The following is a 14,803-nucleotide window of genomic DNA, read 5'->3' as shown; positions in this document are numbered from 1 at the left end:
GCCACGCCTTGTTACTCATGTTACCTGAGCAAACCAGTGGTCTGTCTCGTCCTCTTTCCTTGTTTTTCACTTTGCCTTTGCCATCGCCTTTCATCTTTGAATGCAGGAAAGTTAGGAAAAAACAGAGGGTATGATGAATATCACAGAAACGGAGAACATCCCTTCGCTGTTTTTCCTCACAGCGTCGGTCCATCATCCTTCCTTGATCAACAGCACAGTGTGTATTCACATCGGCCGGCAGTCAACAGCTCCATTACAGCCTGACTCCGCCAAACACACACGTGTTCAGGCCGAGCTAAAAACAGAAGCAGATGGTGTGTGTTTGAGCTTGTTTCTAGGAGAGATACCATTCCAACAATACATTGAGACATATAGCTTCCAAACACGTGCTGTGGACCCACATTTTGTCTGTGGCTAAATTTATATGCTCATTAGATTAAGTCTCCAGGTTTCCAGTTCTATACTGAAGAAGAAGTACTCCTAGTTGCATCGGGTTGTTATAATTTCCAAAACCTGGATCAATAATTAAGGTTACATGAAAGGGTCATGGAAGGTTGCAGTGTCACAAATCCACAAATAGAAATGTAGCAGCATGGACACCCCCACTGGATTAATTTTATCCCAGGCCCAAGTTTAGAAAGGCCTGCATTTAGAAAGATGTTATTGTAAATGTGTTTACATTGAACTGTCTGACAGCACATGGTACTGTAGCAGGGGTTAGAGTGAATAAACTTGTTTTCTCTCAGTGGTATTATTCCTGTTAAAATAAGGATATCCTTTGATTTGCAGGAGGAATAATCTGTAGGAACACAGGTCACGATTTGGGATCCACTTACATAAAATAACATGGGGGTTGTTTAAAGAAACAGAATGAAAATGCGGCTCCCCGTTGATTGCCCCCTCAGGGCGATAGGATAGAGACTGAACGAAAACATACAGGTGTTCAAAACAAGCACATACAAGCAAAGGCACAGTTACACCAGAGCAACGTGGTGGAGCGTGTTCCTGAAGTTACCTGTTACAAAAAGACAACAGTTTGTAAATTGCGAAACCAAAAATATTACCCTCTGAACAGTTACAACAGAACAGTATCTTGTGTCTTATTTACTCATTAATAATAAAACTTATGTGCTTTCTCATAAGTAGCCCACAGCTTTGTGTACATGTACATGTACTTTATGTACTTGACAGTGGGATTCTGTGGATACTTTTCCTAGAAGTCCGCTGTTAAATGAAGATCAACAACAGCTGGGAAGGTCTTGGAGCACAAGCATGGGCGGAAACAACGACAAAACTAAACGATACAGCAGTGATGTCAACAAACTGACATTTTAAGAAGGGGATTCACCAACTATTTTCAGAGCCACACTCAGACAAGACATGATGTGGGTGTTCTGTCTAAAATATATTAATTCAATATTAATTCAATGCATCAATTTTGTAGGTCTTGTATTATTTGAAAGCTGATTTGGAATAATTTGTGATATTATTCTTGTCTTAAACATAATATATTGTGGTACTGTTTGGTGGTATGGTTTGTTAGTTCTAGTGGGAGAGTCTGGTGTGTCGGATTATTTTCTGTACAAGAAATGTTCTACTTAGGAAGACACACATGTGACATTTATAAAAGGACATTTTTTAATCATTTGCTTACTACAGCAGCACTGTTGCTCAGCTACCAGGAGAAAACTGGAAAGCCACGCAAGTCCAGTTCAGCCAAGAAGGGATTACTTTACTTTGTTGCATAAGTTAGCACTAAAATGAGAACATGATCATATCAGACTGAACAGATTACTCAGTGAGTGCTTGTCAAATGTTAATGGAAGCCAAAAAGTGACGCAAATGAAGTCTGTGTGGTGTCACAGAGGGAGAGAAGTGGTAGGAAGTGGGGGTTAAATTAGATCAATAAGGAGCAGAGAGGCAATCAGCACTAATCAAAAGACGAAAGGCCTCAGCATGAGCCTATAGTGTGCAGTCAGTCCATCAATCAGTGGGTCATCAACATGGCTTACGCAACTGATTGTATTATCTTGAGGAAGTGTTTGCATAACCTAACTTGTTAGGTACCCACATGTCATCTCTATTAGTCCCTATTTATGGTGGAATTTTACTTCAGTCTGGAATAAAAACACAAAAACAAACAGAGTTGTGCATGTCTTGTCTTCTGTAGGCATATGTGTCAAAGGCTGAAACAGTGTAAGGACAGACCCAATACAGAAATGTGGCTCAAATAAGTGCTCTAATAGACTGGACATGTGGTATTAAAATTAATGTTGATTTGGAGCACAGGGTGTAGCCTAACATTTACTCCTAGGAACGGAGACAGAGAGGAGGGGGGAGATTACTGGCTCGTCCCCTGGTGGGCGGAGAAACCAGGGCTGCTACATATACAGACCGAGCCGGCCGGTCTGAAACAAGATTAGTAGAGGAAACAGGATTATCGACTGAAAGAGGGGGAGAAAACCCGGACGGACTATACGTTGGCTTTTACAGGTAATGTTGAATGTACGTCTTTGAGTTTACAGCCACAGGCCAAGCTCATGGTGGTGTAACTCTGAATTAAACCGCTTTTATGGGGTCACCATCACTGGAAAGTAAAGTACAAGCTGTTCGGAGCCTCGTGCACCAGAAGATGACGTAGCGATGAACTTGATTTCATCATCTTTACAGAAGACAAATTACACAAATATTTAACATTTCTTGGTTTCGACCGGTCCGTTTTTACTTGAATTAGTTGTTTTAACAGCTGGGCTGGTATTTTCGTCGAATAATTTATGTGAAACTAATTGAAACGTTAACTTGACTAGAAGAAACCGGCTAACTAATGTACTTCCGATCGAGTAAATTAATTAGTTTATAGAAATGGAAAAAAATCTTTTATGTCAAACATTGTTCCTAGAAGTGGTCTCAAAAAAGGATGGCAATGGTTTTTAAATATTAACTATTCCTGTCACCGCTTTGATAAATGTAATAGTTTTATTGTGAAGGAATATTGTTTCCGTTGTGCGTCGCTGAACGCAGCCTGTAACTGCCGGCCGCTGTTTCATCAGTCAACTGTTGAACACACGACTCGTAACGAACATTTCAAGGGTTGTCTGCCCCTTGTAATTGTTGTTAGAGCAACAAATGCTGTAATTACAAAGTGCAGTGTAAGTAAACAAAGTTAATCTCTGGTTTTATGTGTTGTTGAGCTTGTTATCAGTTACTTGCTTAAAAATTTGAGGCTGTTACCTGACGCAAGTGTTAATTAGCAACGCCCATTTGGTTTCTGCTTTAGGAATTAGCTCGCTAGCTAGTTTTAGGAGTCTAACATTTGTTTTCACGTCTTAACTGTGAGGTAACGTTACTGTATGCAACAGGTGTTAGACTAACAACTTTGTTCTCTTTGCTATCTCATCATTGTCCATATGTTTGGTCACATTGTATTTTCCAGTGAAATAAGACTGTTATTGCTAAGCACAAGTGTTTCAGACCCACACCCTTCCTCACATGAAGACCAATTAACGTGACAGTCCATTATTTCCTCCTCCTTTCTTTATCCACTCCTCTGTACCTCCATCTCTACAGAAATCAGATTGAATCATGAATAAGGACACAGAGATCGATATGAAAGAAGTGGAGCTCAATGAGCTGGACCCTGAGAAGCAGCCCATGACTGGTGATGGCCAGGCTGCAGGCGGGGAGAAAAATGGCAGTGTCAAGCTGAAGGTTCCGGAGGACGAGGTTACATTCACCGGCCTGTCTAAAGAGGAGCTGATGAAGGTTGCTGGCACTCCAGGGTAAGCCACTGGAAAAGAGTTGCTCTGAACAATGTTTTAAGATATACAGGTCTTGTATTGGTGTGTGGCATAAAGTCATTGGTCATCTTAACTTTTTTTTTTTATCCCCCAATCTCATCCTTTGTGTTTAGATGGGTGCGAACCCGTTGGGTGCTTCTTGTCCTGTTCTGGCTGGGCTGGGTAGGCATGCTGGCTGGAGCCATAGTGATCATAGTCCAGGCCCCTCCCTGCAAACCCATCCCCAAGATGAACTGGTGGAACGAAGGCCCTCTGTACCAGATCTCTGACCTTGAAGCTTTCTCTGAGGGATTGAAAGGTACTTTAAATTTCAGACTTTTAATGTCTATAGCGATGCCCTTTCTTGCTACTGTTTGCATGATCTTATTTGCCTATTGTGCCATCCTTACTCCCAAAATAAGGATTGAGATTATCTATACAAGGTGGTTTGGTCTTGGGTTTCCTTAGTTCTGCGTGGCCTATTTCAGCTGGCCAGATACCAACCTGCTGACAAGGCTGACAACAAGTGACTCAAGGTCTAAAGGACGTAAAAAGCCTGCGAGTCATTCCTTTCATATATCTCTTACTCAGCTTTGAGATCAAGGTTGAGCAATCTTGTACATTTTATAGTGGTTTGCAGATAAGTGTCTTCACTTGGAATCTCAAAAGTGATTAAACTTGTCTAACAAGCATTTTTTCTTTTCTTTGTCAAATGCCACTAAACAACGTTCACAATTAGGCTTCCTTTTTTTTCCTGTTTTGGTTTTAAGAGGTAGGAAGGGGGGGCAGGTTGTTCTGCTGTTCTTAGAGTGAATAAGTAGGGAGTACTCGGGTTTCCAAAAGGCCTTGGGCAGAATTCCAACAACCACACGTGACATGGTGGAGTTTTCACATAAAGGACCTCCTTGTGCTCAGACTTCACATGGCCAGCAGAGGGTGTGGGGGGAGTCATTCACATGCTCCTGCTTTGAGTCAATACCTAGCAAAAAGAGCAGCACCTTTCTTCACTGGGCTTTCTCCTAAACCATCAAAATGTCTCACCAGACATTTGCCCTCTCTTTCCACCCCTCTCACCCTGCTACATCAACTCTCTGTTGTCTTTGCTCAATGTGAAATTCACCCTGACACAACATTTCATTCTTCCTCTCTGTTCCTCTGTCTGTCTCTAGGTGTTGAGGCAAAGTTGGATGAAATCAACAAGTTGAAGGTGAAAGGCCTTGTTCTCGGCCCTCTTCACACCGTTCAGGAAGACCAGCCAAACACCCTTAATCTGCAACAGATCGACCCAACCCAGGGAAATCAGGACGCCCTAGTTGCTGTGCTAGAAAAGGCCCACAAGAAGGGTAAGGGGCTCATTCTCAATTAAAAGCAAGACAGATTTTGCTGTGTTTTGGATGCTGATTGTGAACTGCTTTTGTCTGCTTTTCCCCTTAGGTATTTCTGTGGTGCTTGACCTGACTCCAAACTACCGGGGAGCCTCTCCCTGGTTTACAGCGGGTGATGTTGATGATGTGATGGATAAAGTCAAGGTAGCACACACTCACTATGTCCTGTGGTCCTTCATTTAGTAACTTTTAAGTGTGTGAAACTGTTGCCTGATTGAAAGTATCCATGTCACTGAACTATCCCTGATTCTGTTGTTGCTGAATCTTTCAGGCTGCAGCGGAGCACTGGCTGAATTTGGGTGTTGATGGCATCAGGGTATCCGACCTCACTGTTGCCACCAACTCTCTTGATTGGTCAAAGCTGCGTGAAGCCGTACAGGGCAACCGCACTGACAACACCAAGAGCAGGTAACTACGGCTGCCATTTTATGTCTCTCTTTGGTTCTGCGCAAGTAGACAGTCAGTGCAGTGACACAGGATGTTTCATTTGCAAGATTTCTGAATAAATGTAGCTATCGCCCACAGATACAGAGAAAGCAGTTTTGAGCTAAGACTGCAGCGGTATTTATTTGAACATTAGGTATTAGAAGAAGCTCACTTTGGCAAAAAAAGAGAACAAAAAAATGGCTTCCACCAATTAATTGGGACAGAAGATTTTAAAGTAAAGAATTTGTAGGACTGCTCTTTGCTGGCAAAGTAATTTCAGCGCATGAGTAAAATGTCAGGATGTTGACCTTGCCAGTCTTTCCGGAGAGAAGGTGGAGATTAAAAACATTCCAGTGCTGCAGGGGGACTGTGGGAGGGGGTCAGGGGGAGATGGCTCAACAAGGCAGGCTTCCAGGCAGATGGCACTTTACACTCTCTCATGGTGAAGTGACACCTTGTGGCGGGTTTTAGGAATGACAGTCTAATTTTTAACATTCGATGGGGTATTTCAAGATGCCATAACTTAACATTTTCTACTTTCAGCTAACTAAATACAGTGTCAGCAGTCTATGTGATTTAACCTTTGCACATTCTTTTTCCACAGGGCTCTGATGGGTGTTGTTGAAGGTGTTTCGCCTGCAGAGGTGTCTCAGCTCATCAATACCACAGGTGTAGACCTGGTCCTGTCTGACCTGCTCAGCAGCAAAAAAGAAGGTATGTTGGAATCTCGTTTCTTTTGCCGTACTTGCATGTGTGTCAAGTGTTCATCTTAATTTTTTGGCTATTATTTAAACACAACATCAGGATGTTTCTGACAAACTACATCCATTATTTTTAATTTTAACTCCATTGCTACTTATTTTGTCTATTTTATCTTATGATTATGTAGTGTGTAAATCAGGAGCTATCAATTGCACTGAAACAAAAGTTAATTTGTGTGTGAAAACCAACCAGTTGGTGCAAATTGGTGCAGTGCATGATGGAATTTTACCTAAATATGTGCAGGTAAGGGGCGCATCATGGCCATGGACGCATTGCAGTCTCAGCAGAGAAGTCTGGGATGGGGTCTGGGTGCCGCTCAACAGGACCAGCTGTCTAAACAAGCGGCGACACCGGCTCTGATTCGTCTCTACCAGCTCCTGCTGTTCACCATGCCTGGAACCCCAGTGTTTACCTACGGAGATGAGATCGGCCTTCAGGCAGTCGTAAGCTATGAAACTGAGATGTAAAAATGTTTCAGTGACCTTACAGCTGTTCCAGAGTGTAACCTTTTTTCCCCCCTTTTCATTTCCTTATTAGGGTGCAGAATCTCCTAAGATGGTGTGGGACATAGAGAAGAAACCAGCTGAAGGAGAGGCTGTCAATGAGACTGCTGAGGTAAGAGTGTGTTCACAGCGAGTGTTTGTGTCCTTATTGATTTCCTCTGTGTTTTTAAAACCTTTTCCGATTCTCTTGTTCACAGGCTCAGCGGGAGGAACGCGTCGCTGTGAAGACGTGGTTTAAAACCCTCAGCGACCTGCGTGGCAAAGAGCGCTCTCTCCTCCACGGCGACTACTATCCTCTCTCCTCCTCCACTTCCTCCCTCTCTTTTCTGCGCGTGTGGGACCAGAGCGAAAGATTTCTAACAGCTGTCAACTGGGGAGCATCAGCTGAGACACTCCAATTCAAACTGGCACCGACAGGCAAGTTCAACAGAAGGATTGAGTCAAGGTATAATGTGTCCTCTGCAATAACTTACATTAACACTACGATCTTTGTTTCTGCAGAAGGACTAGAGTTGCCAGAGAGAGCCAAGGTGAAGCTGTCAACTGATAAAGCCCAGGAGGTAGACTCAGTGGTCGAACTGGACAAAATCACCCTAGCACCTGGACAAGCGGTGCTGCTGCACTTCCCCTATGCAGGCTAAAGATGGAGCCAAACAATAGGAAAGCTACCCACAGATTAGACATGTTTTTAAAAACGAAAACTAGAAAGTCAGTCCGAATCCTTAGAAATACGAGCACATATCCATAAGATTCAGGACATTTCTCTTTGTCTTTTTTTGTTGTAGAAGAAAAACAGATTCAGACCCCTCAGACTCTCATCCACTGAGTATTTTGTTCTTTTTTTTAATCCTTTTTTTATTTTGTTATTGTTGACTGTCTGTCCAATTATGTGAAAGACATTCCATTCCTGTTCTTCGGGCATTTCTTAAGCAGTCCTTTTTGGTGGTTTTTAATTATAAATTTGAAGAAGTTCTGTTTTAGCGACAGTTTTATTTTCTTTCATGGATTTTTTTTTTTTTCTAACAACGGCATTTGTCTCACAGGAAAACAGGTTAATTTGTGTGGTGCCTTGGTTTAAGGTCTTTTAAGAGTGCTCATAAACAATTGTTTTTGCAAGCTGCATCAAGGCTGAATTGGAGATGAATAAACAGAAAGTTCTGTACCGACTCCTGTGTACTCCTCCATGTTTATTTCTGTTTGTGACAACAGCTTTGTAGGAGTGGGTTCTGTGTCGTGTGTTGCTGTCTTGTGCTCCTGTTTGCCGAAGATAATATCAGATGAGATGTTCACCATTTTCAGTCCGTACAGGTGTGTGTAAGTGTGTCACAGATGTTAACAGAGGAAGCATGTAGAGTTTATCAACATCCTCAGATGGGTTATATCAGCTCATGACACATAACTCTAAAATGTACGCAGCGCACATGCCGACAAGTTTCACAAAATAGGTTAAACACTGACTCTTAAATTAACTACTGTCCAAAAACCTCAACAATATGTCTTGTTTTAAAACATAGCAAAGCAAATGTGTTAATTTTTAATGCTAAGCAACACTTTGACCCCAGATAACTTTCAATATACCTTTTTAAAAAAAACACAAATGTAGTTTCCTTTCACAGCGTGTTTGATCGTGGTCTCCGAGACCATTCTGCTAAATTCAGTGATTTATAAACAAACTTCCTGTAAGATGAATCAGCTTTGACGAAATTGAGTAGATGGATGAGCAATTTGAGAAATACTAATACTTCCTCTCTGTATGTACTGTATTTCCCACAGTTGCTTTTATATATAAATAATAGTTCTTGTGTATAAAAGGACTGTGACACTGCATATATATATATATATATATATATATATATATATATATATATATATATATATATATATGTATGTATGTATGCATATGTACATATGAATTACTGCTGTAGGATGCTTTAGATGTCGGTAGAAGAGTAGGGTTCATATACAGTAGATCTACATAGACACTTCCTACAGGAAGAATGGTTTTACATACTGTCAGTAATAAAATGATAATAATGTTTTATCTATCCGCACAATTGATTTTCAGTTCTGTTTTAAGTCTTGACATTATCGGTTAGAGCAGCACCGAAGGAGAGCAAAGAATGCTAACACTTACTGTAAACCATCATGATTGTACCTGTATTTACCACAACAGTCTGTTGTTTTGCTCATTACACTGACGGTCTGTCTTTGCTCGACCTGATTTTACACTTTTACCTGTTACTTCTACTTTTATTCAGCTGTGGAAAGCAACTAACACATTTGCTTACTGTGTTTAACTAGAATTTTCCAGTACTTGTACTTTGAGTTTTTCCAATTCTGTGCTTCTTGTTACTTCTAAAGGACTCCATTGCAATTCAGAGAGAATTGTTTTTATGCACTATTACCAATATACATTAGTATATAATGTATATTAGCCTATAATTTTTCGATGCAAATCAGCTTTTGAAATAATGTAAAATACACTCTTCAAACAACAGCAGTATACGAAACAGGTAAAATCAGCTCCACCTTGACCAGCTGCAACATTACCATGTTGATCACACATTAAGCCATCAGTAATTAAAAAAAAAAAAAAAAAGTATTGAGGGCATCACATCCCCTGCAGTTTTTTTATTGGAAGTCTACTACCTCTGATAAAACCATGAAAGTAGTAGACTTTTGTTGCAGGAAAAAGACAAATCGGTGCATAAAAATTCACCAGAATGCGAGAAATTAAGTGTCTGCTGCTCAAAATTTTCTGCCCGAGGACCTCTTAACTCCCATGTTTATTTGTGACCCCCTCCAATGTTGAAATGAAACCTACACCCCTGTAATATACCACTCTAAAATAAGCCTTTCTGTATAAGTACTGCTCATTTGATACAGTATTTATGTGTATAATTTAGGTCTACATTTATCAAAATTTTGAGTGAGATTATTTGAAAATGTAGGCCTACTTGAAGATATCTTGCTGCAAATGTTGATGTGTAATCTTTATTGGTGTCTGATAATCGCATGTGATGGGCGTGTTTGATTCCATATAAAATATAGAAATCAGCAAACTAAATTAATGACACAAGAGGTCTCCTTAGAAGTTTATACATGAAACGTGAAATCTCATGATGGATCTTTTTAGTTACGTTAGTGATACTGTTATGTGTAATGTAATCATATAAAACTTCTCAGTTTCTTGCTCAAAATCATCTATTTAAAACCATTCCTTTGATAAAAATGTCAAACAGTCCCTTTAACAGCTGAAAGTAAAGCTAATTCTCAGCAGAGTTTCAGGGTCTTGGTATAATACAGGGCCGCCGAGGTGCTGTGGTATCACAGGGGAGGTTTGAAGTTGCTGATACCGGGAATCAGAGCCCGTCTCGGCACCTCTCTGTGCACCCCACGCCGCTGTGAAACCCAACCACCGTCTCACCCACCGCCATGCACACTCATGACTGACTCTCAGTCTGAGTCTGACACACACACACACGCACACACACACATACATACATACACCTTTTACATCACGGTGACATGACGATACATGACCTTTCATCAGCTTTCATGGAGCACCACAGAGGCACAAATGATGTTTTATACTGAAATACAGCACTTTAATCCACTCCAACCTGCCACTTTATAATGGAAAATCCTGTGAGTGAAAACAAGACATTGTACATTCAAAAAGCAATCAGAAACCAAGTCATTCCAGTCAATATATTCACACTAACTTAACCATTTAATATACGACTATACTACTATTATAGATATATGAAAAATTATTGTTTCTACAGTTTGTTTTGGTAACCTTTATATTAGGCCTGTTACTTCTTCAAGGCTTTCTCAGGTAAGATTTGTTAAGACACTGGAGACAGTACCTTGTTTTTGAACTTCTAGCCCTCTCTTTTGACCTCTACTAATGATTATTGTCAGGGCATCAGATCGTAGCATTATTGTCACTCCTGTTTAGTTTAATCAAAGCTGGATTAATGATGTCCCAGAGTGAGAATGAGTTGCTAGGCACCTATTAATCCCCCTTCTGCTGCAAAGGAAATATACTATGACAATGGAAAGCACCAGAACCACCTAAAGTATAGTGTTGGCTGAAAGACGAATTTGAGGATTTTAGAAAAATTGGTGGATTTTCTGCTACTGGGTAGGGCTGTGTTTCGTCTCCTGAATTCATCAAATACACAGATTTTTCTTCTGATATTCTGTTTTTTTTTGCCAGCTTGAACACTCTCCGTTATGTCCATTATGTGTTTTTGTGGAAACATCGTTCTGTGCTTTGTTTAATTCTGTGGATAGCTTACCCACTCTGTGAATTGTGCAGTTTTACTAGGCTTGAACACTAACGGGCCTCGCATTTGCTGACTGTTGTTTAATTAAATGCAAATAAATTTGGGAATGTACAAAAAAAAAGCGCAAAAATGAAAACATCAATGTCTTGACTCTGACTTTTTTCAGAACAGGGACTGTTGATGAACTAATGAAGAAAAAAATTAATCTTTAAAGAAAAAAACCCCCAAACAATTAGTGAGCCTTATAAGTGCTGGTAGGTGGACATTGTTCTCTTTGGGCTTAGCCAGGGTAGCTGTCTCTCCATTTCCAGCCTTTATGCTAAGCTAACTAACTACACATTCACTAAACGACCGAGAAAGTGGTATTGATCTTCTTATTTAATTCTAGGCATGGAAGAGAGTAGGCTAAAGTCCAGGTGAAGCAAAAATAAAAATGTGTCGTGTTCGTCACACCACAGGAGCTGATGTGCAGCAACAGGCTCTGGTTAGCAGCTCACCCAGTAGCCGAGCACACACACACACACAGCTTTGTTAGTACAAAGCACACACTCACAGCAGTGAGCAGTGGCTGCAGGGCTGTGTGGCTGATTTGGGCTGAAAGACTGAAAGTTATGTTCCTGATGGCTATTTTGCTTGTGTTTATTGGATTGTGGCATTTAACACAGTTGTTTATTAATGTACTATGTACTACTCTATTTATTGGCTAATTAGCGACTGAAAGTCCTAAGAGCGCTTGTTGAGCGTAACAAACTCAACACACACAGGGGTGCATGAATTGACACTAATGCTGTAGTGTTTTGTATAGTGGTAGTGTGTCTCCGTCCACACTAGAATGCAAAAACCAGTGTTAACCGTCACAGTTTTGAGTCCATGTAGGAGCTCACTTAAAGATTGAAGTGATGCTCTAGACATGCAAAATTCTTTCTTGAATTCTTTATCCAGAACAACCCCACTCTCAAGATTGTCCCAGCATCTAGCAGTTAGACCAGGTCTGATCCAAAACTGTCCTTTCTGGCAGACTTTACACTGCAGACGCTGAATTGGATCAAATTACACTGGGCACAGCAGAAGCTGTTAAGTGGTGCAGCAATAGACCCTTTTACTAGTCTGGGACCGTTTAGTGGCCGTTTTGGTAAGGAACTGGAATGAGGGCGAGAGAGACAGGATCTGGAATTCGATGGATGAGCCCTTCCATCAAAATAAAAGCATCAAGCTAATAAAAATGCGGTGAAATTTTTTAATTTAAAGAATAATTTACAAGAAAAGCTCCAAGCAATTAAGTTAACCCTTTTCTTTTATTGTAAATCGATGGTGCGCCAGAATTTAAAGGTTTACTTTGGTGAACACTTTTACTTTGGTGAATTTGGTGAATTCCGGATCCGCTCTCTAGACCGGAATTTATATAGAAATATAATGCTCAGTTTCTTCAACCAACAGGGCTCTCATCTTAGTGTAGAGCGTCAAACTTAAATTATGAACGCACCTTAATCAGATCACTCACTCTCCGCAAGTTTGACTTGAAAAAGTTGACACTGACCAACGGGACCAGACTGGCCGACCCGTATGCTCTCACTCAGTAGATGGATGATTTGACAGGATTGCTGAAGGTGGGATGGTCGTGGTTGATTATTATGCCAATCTTACAAAGGAGGACGACACTTGAACGGTTTCCTCCACTTTGTTTTGCTTTCGAAGCTAACGTTAGCTAATGCACTAAAAAGTTAGCGCTACAGAGAAATCCAATATTCCTCTTAATACCTCCCAAATTCTGATGAGGTGGACGTGATCATTTATTTATTTATTCATCCCTACAACATTAATACTTTAATACTTAATACTTTTTTCCCAAACCTGATATGACGTGCAATTTCTCTCATCACGTTTAACCGTAGTTGTCTTTGTTTTTGTTGATGGGCAGTGGCAGCTGGTATGGGATAAATTTTAAGTTTTGAGCCATGACTCCCTCTATTCTGGCTCCCAGTAACAAAACAAAATCACATTAAGACTTCTATGTAGCCTCCAGCCCTGTGATGGTGAGTCAGCGTTTTGCCTCCACTTGATAAAATGATGTCTTAAAGGGTCAATAGTCTATAGGCCCGAAAAGGGTCTACAGTCTAAGTGTATTTTCTAACATGGTCATTAGACCAATCAGTGCTAACAAAACATAAATAAACTGATAGTGCCACTCCGCCATTGTTATTATTTTTTCTGGCACGTGCTCATTACCCAAAGCAACACTGACAGTACCCAAGCCTGTGCCTGTTCTGTCCAAGCCCAGCCCGGCCTGGCCCAGCCCATCCCTTTAACTGTAATTATGAGCCCAGGGCCAGCTGGGCCCGACACCTAATAACACCCGACTGTTTTTTAAAGATACGAATGTGGACATTGAAGGCTGACTCTCGTCTTTCTTTCCATGGCAAGCCTTCGTCATGTGCCTCTAAGTGTCGAGGTCCCCGTCTTTTTTCTGTCATATACCAGCATCGTACTGCACTTGGTACACTCGACGAAGCCAACGCACACGTTGTTACCGTCAACAACTCACATGTGTGTGGCCAGTGGCGCCGTCAAGGCCAAAGGACAAAAACAGGACCAACTTTGCATGGTGACAAATAAATTAAGATGATGGCCTGTCAGGAATGTTGCATGCTTTGTGAAATATTTCATTCTAGCACAATAAAATTACTCAGATTTACAGTGTGTTAAAACTAGATAAACAAGTTCTTGTTAACCATACACACTGACTTGACAATCAACACAGGCAATTGAATTGAAGGAAATAGCCCGTTAGCCAGTTAGCAGCCTGTTAGCTAAGCTAGCACACTGTCATATGGTCTCTCTGGAATTCACTGCAAACGTTAAAATTTTTTTAAGGTACTTGAGGCAAATTCCAGACCAAAATACTACAGAGGGGAGGAGTTTCGCAGGCACATCAGCTATTACAGAGATTCCCACAGGAGTAAATGGCATTCCGGTTGACTCATCTCTGTACACATACATGAGTGGAAACGAGGCGTTTAATTTTCCCCACAACTAGAACAGGACTCCACAACACCTTGTCCAGGAAGTTTTTCTCTCAAATATCTACCCAGGCCAGAAGCTGAATGTATGATGCATTCTTTCAACAAAGTGACATCAGACCTCCATTATGTGCAAAGGTACAGTAGCCCACATCTTCCTGGACAAACCACGCTTCAAATTTTCAATGATGTGCTCGGTATGAGCATTTAGTTTTCTCAGTGGTTCTATGTGTGTGTGTTTTACATTAGGGTGTGTGTGTGTGTGTGTGTGTGTGTGTGTGTGTGTGTGTGTGTGTGTGTGTGTGTGTGTGTGCGTGGCCCTTTAAAATCAAACCGACCAAAAGAGAAAATGAGGGATGAGAAAGCACCCACTCAAACTGAAAGTGTGTGTATGTGTATGAGGTCGAAGCCACATTCTAGGGTGTTTTTCTCTTGTTTCCAGCATCACTATGACACAGCCTGTAACGCACACACACACACACACACACACAGTGCCATTATGACACAGTGGATGAAAGGCTGAAAGATCAACTGAAGAACGACAGTGGTCGATCATCTTCAGCGAAACTACATCTCTCTCTCTCTCCCTGTCTGTCTCTAGTTCGCCGTCTCACTCTCCTCCCCCTTTCTCACACACAT

The 14,803-nt window shown here is 41.1% G+C and overlaps 1 protein-coding gene across 1 annotated transcript; it reads left to right on the top strand.

Annotated features, from left to right (window-relative positions):
- The first annotated feature begins 2,338 nt into the window (after positions 1-2,338).
- slc3a2a (solute carrier family 3 member 2a) lies at positions 2,339-8,018 on the top strand. The gene is made up of 11 exons (XM_049568560.1): positions 2,339-2,493; positions 3,568-3,779; positions 3,911-4,095; positions 4,946-5,119; positions 5,211-5,305; positions 5,433-5,569; positions 6,192-6,301; positions 6,593-6,792; positions 6,887-6,964; positions 7,050-7,269; positions 7,354-8,018. Exons 2-11 carry the CDS (start codon positions 3,583-3,585, stop codon positions 7,491-7,493), a joined length of 1,536 nt encoding a protein of 511 aa, XP_049424517.1. The 5' UTR covers positions 2,339-2,493; positions 3,568-3,582; the 3' UTR covers positions 7,494-8,018.
- Positions 8,019-14,803: the final 6,785 nt, after the last annotated feature.

Source organism: Epinephelus fuscoguttatus, linkage group LG23 (assembly GCF_011397635.1).
Source record: "Epinephelus fuscoguttatus linkage group LG23, E.fuscoguttatus.final_Chr_v1".
Taxonomy (NCBI): domain Eukaryota; kingdom Metazoa; phylum Chordata; class Actinopteri; order Perciformes; family Serranidae; genus Epinephelus; species Epinephelus fuscoguttatus.
Note: the sequence above shows the minus strand (reverse complement) of the source record. Positions and strands in the feature narration are given on the sequence as shown.

What these genes read in the sequence shown, in the direction of transcription:
- slc3a2a (XM_049568560.1), top strand. Translation starts at nt 3,583, where the DNA reads ATGAATAAGGACACAGAGATCGATATGAAAGAAGTGGAGCTCAATGAG. An exon ending in AGAAAAGGCCCACAAGAAGG is followed by an intron (nt 5,120 to 5,210) that starts GTAAGGGGCTCA and finishes TTTTCCCCTTAG; the next exon opens with GTATTTCTGTGGTGCTTGAC. An exon ending in CTGTCAATGAGACTGCTGAG is followed by an intron (nt 6,965 to 7,049) that starts GTAAGAGTGTGT and finishes TCTTGTTCACAG; the next exon opens with GCTCAGCGGGAGGAACGCGT.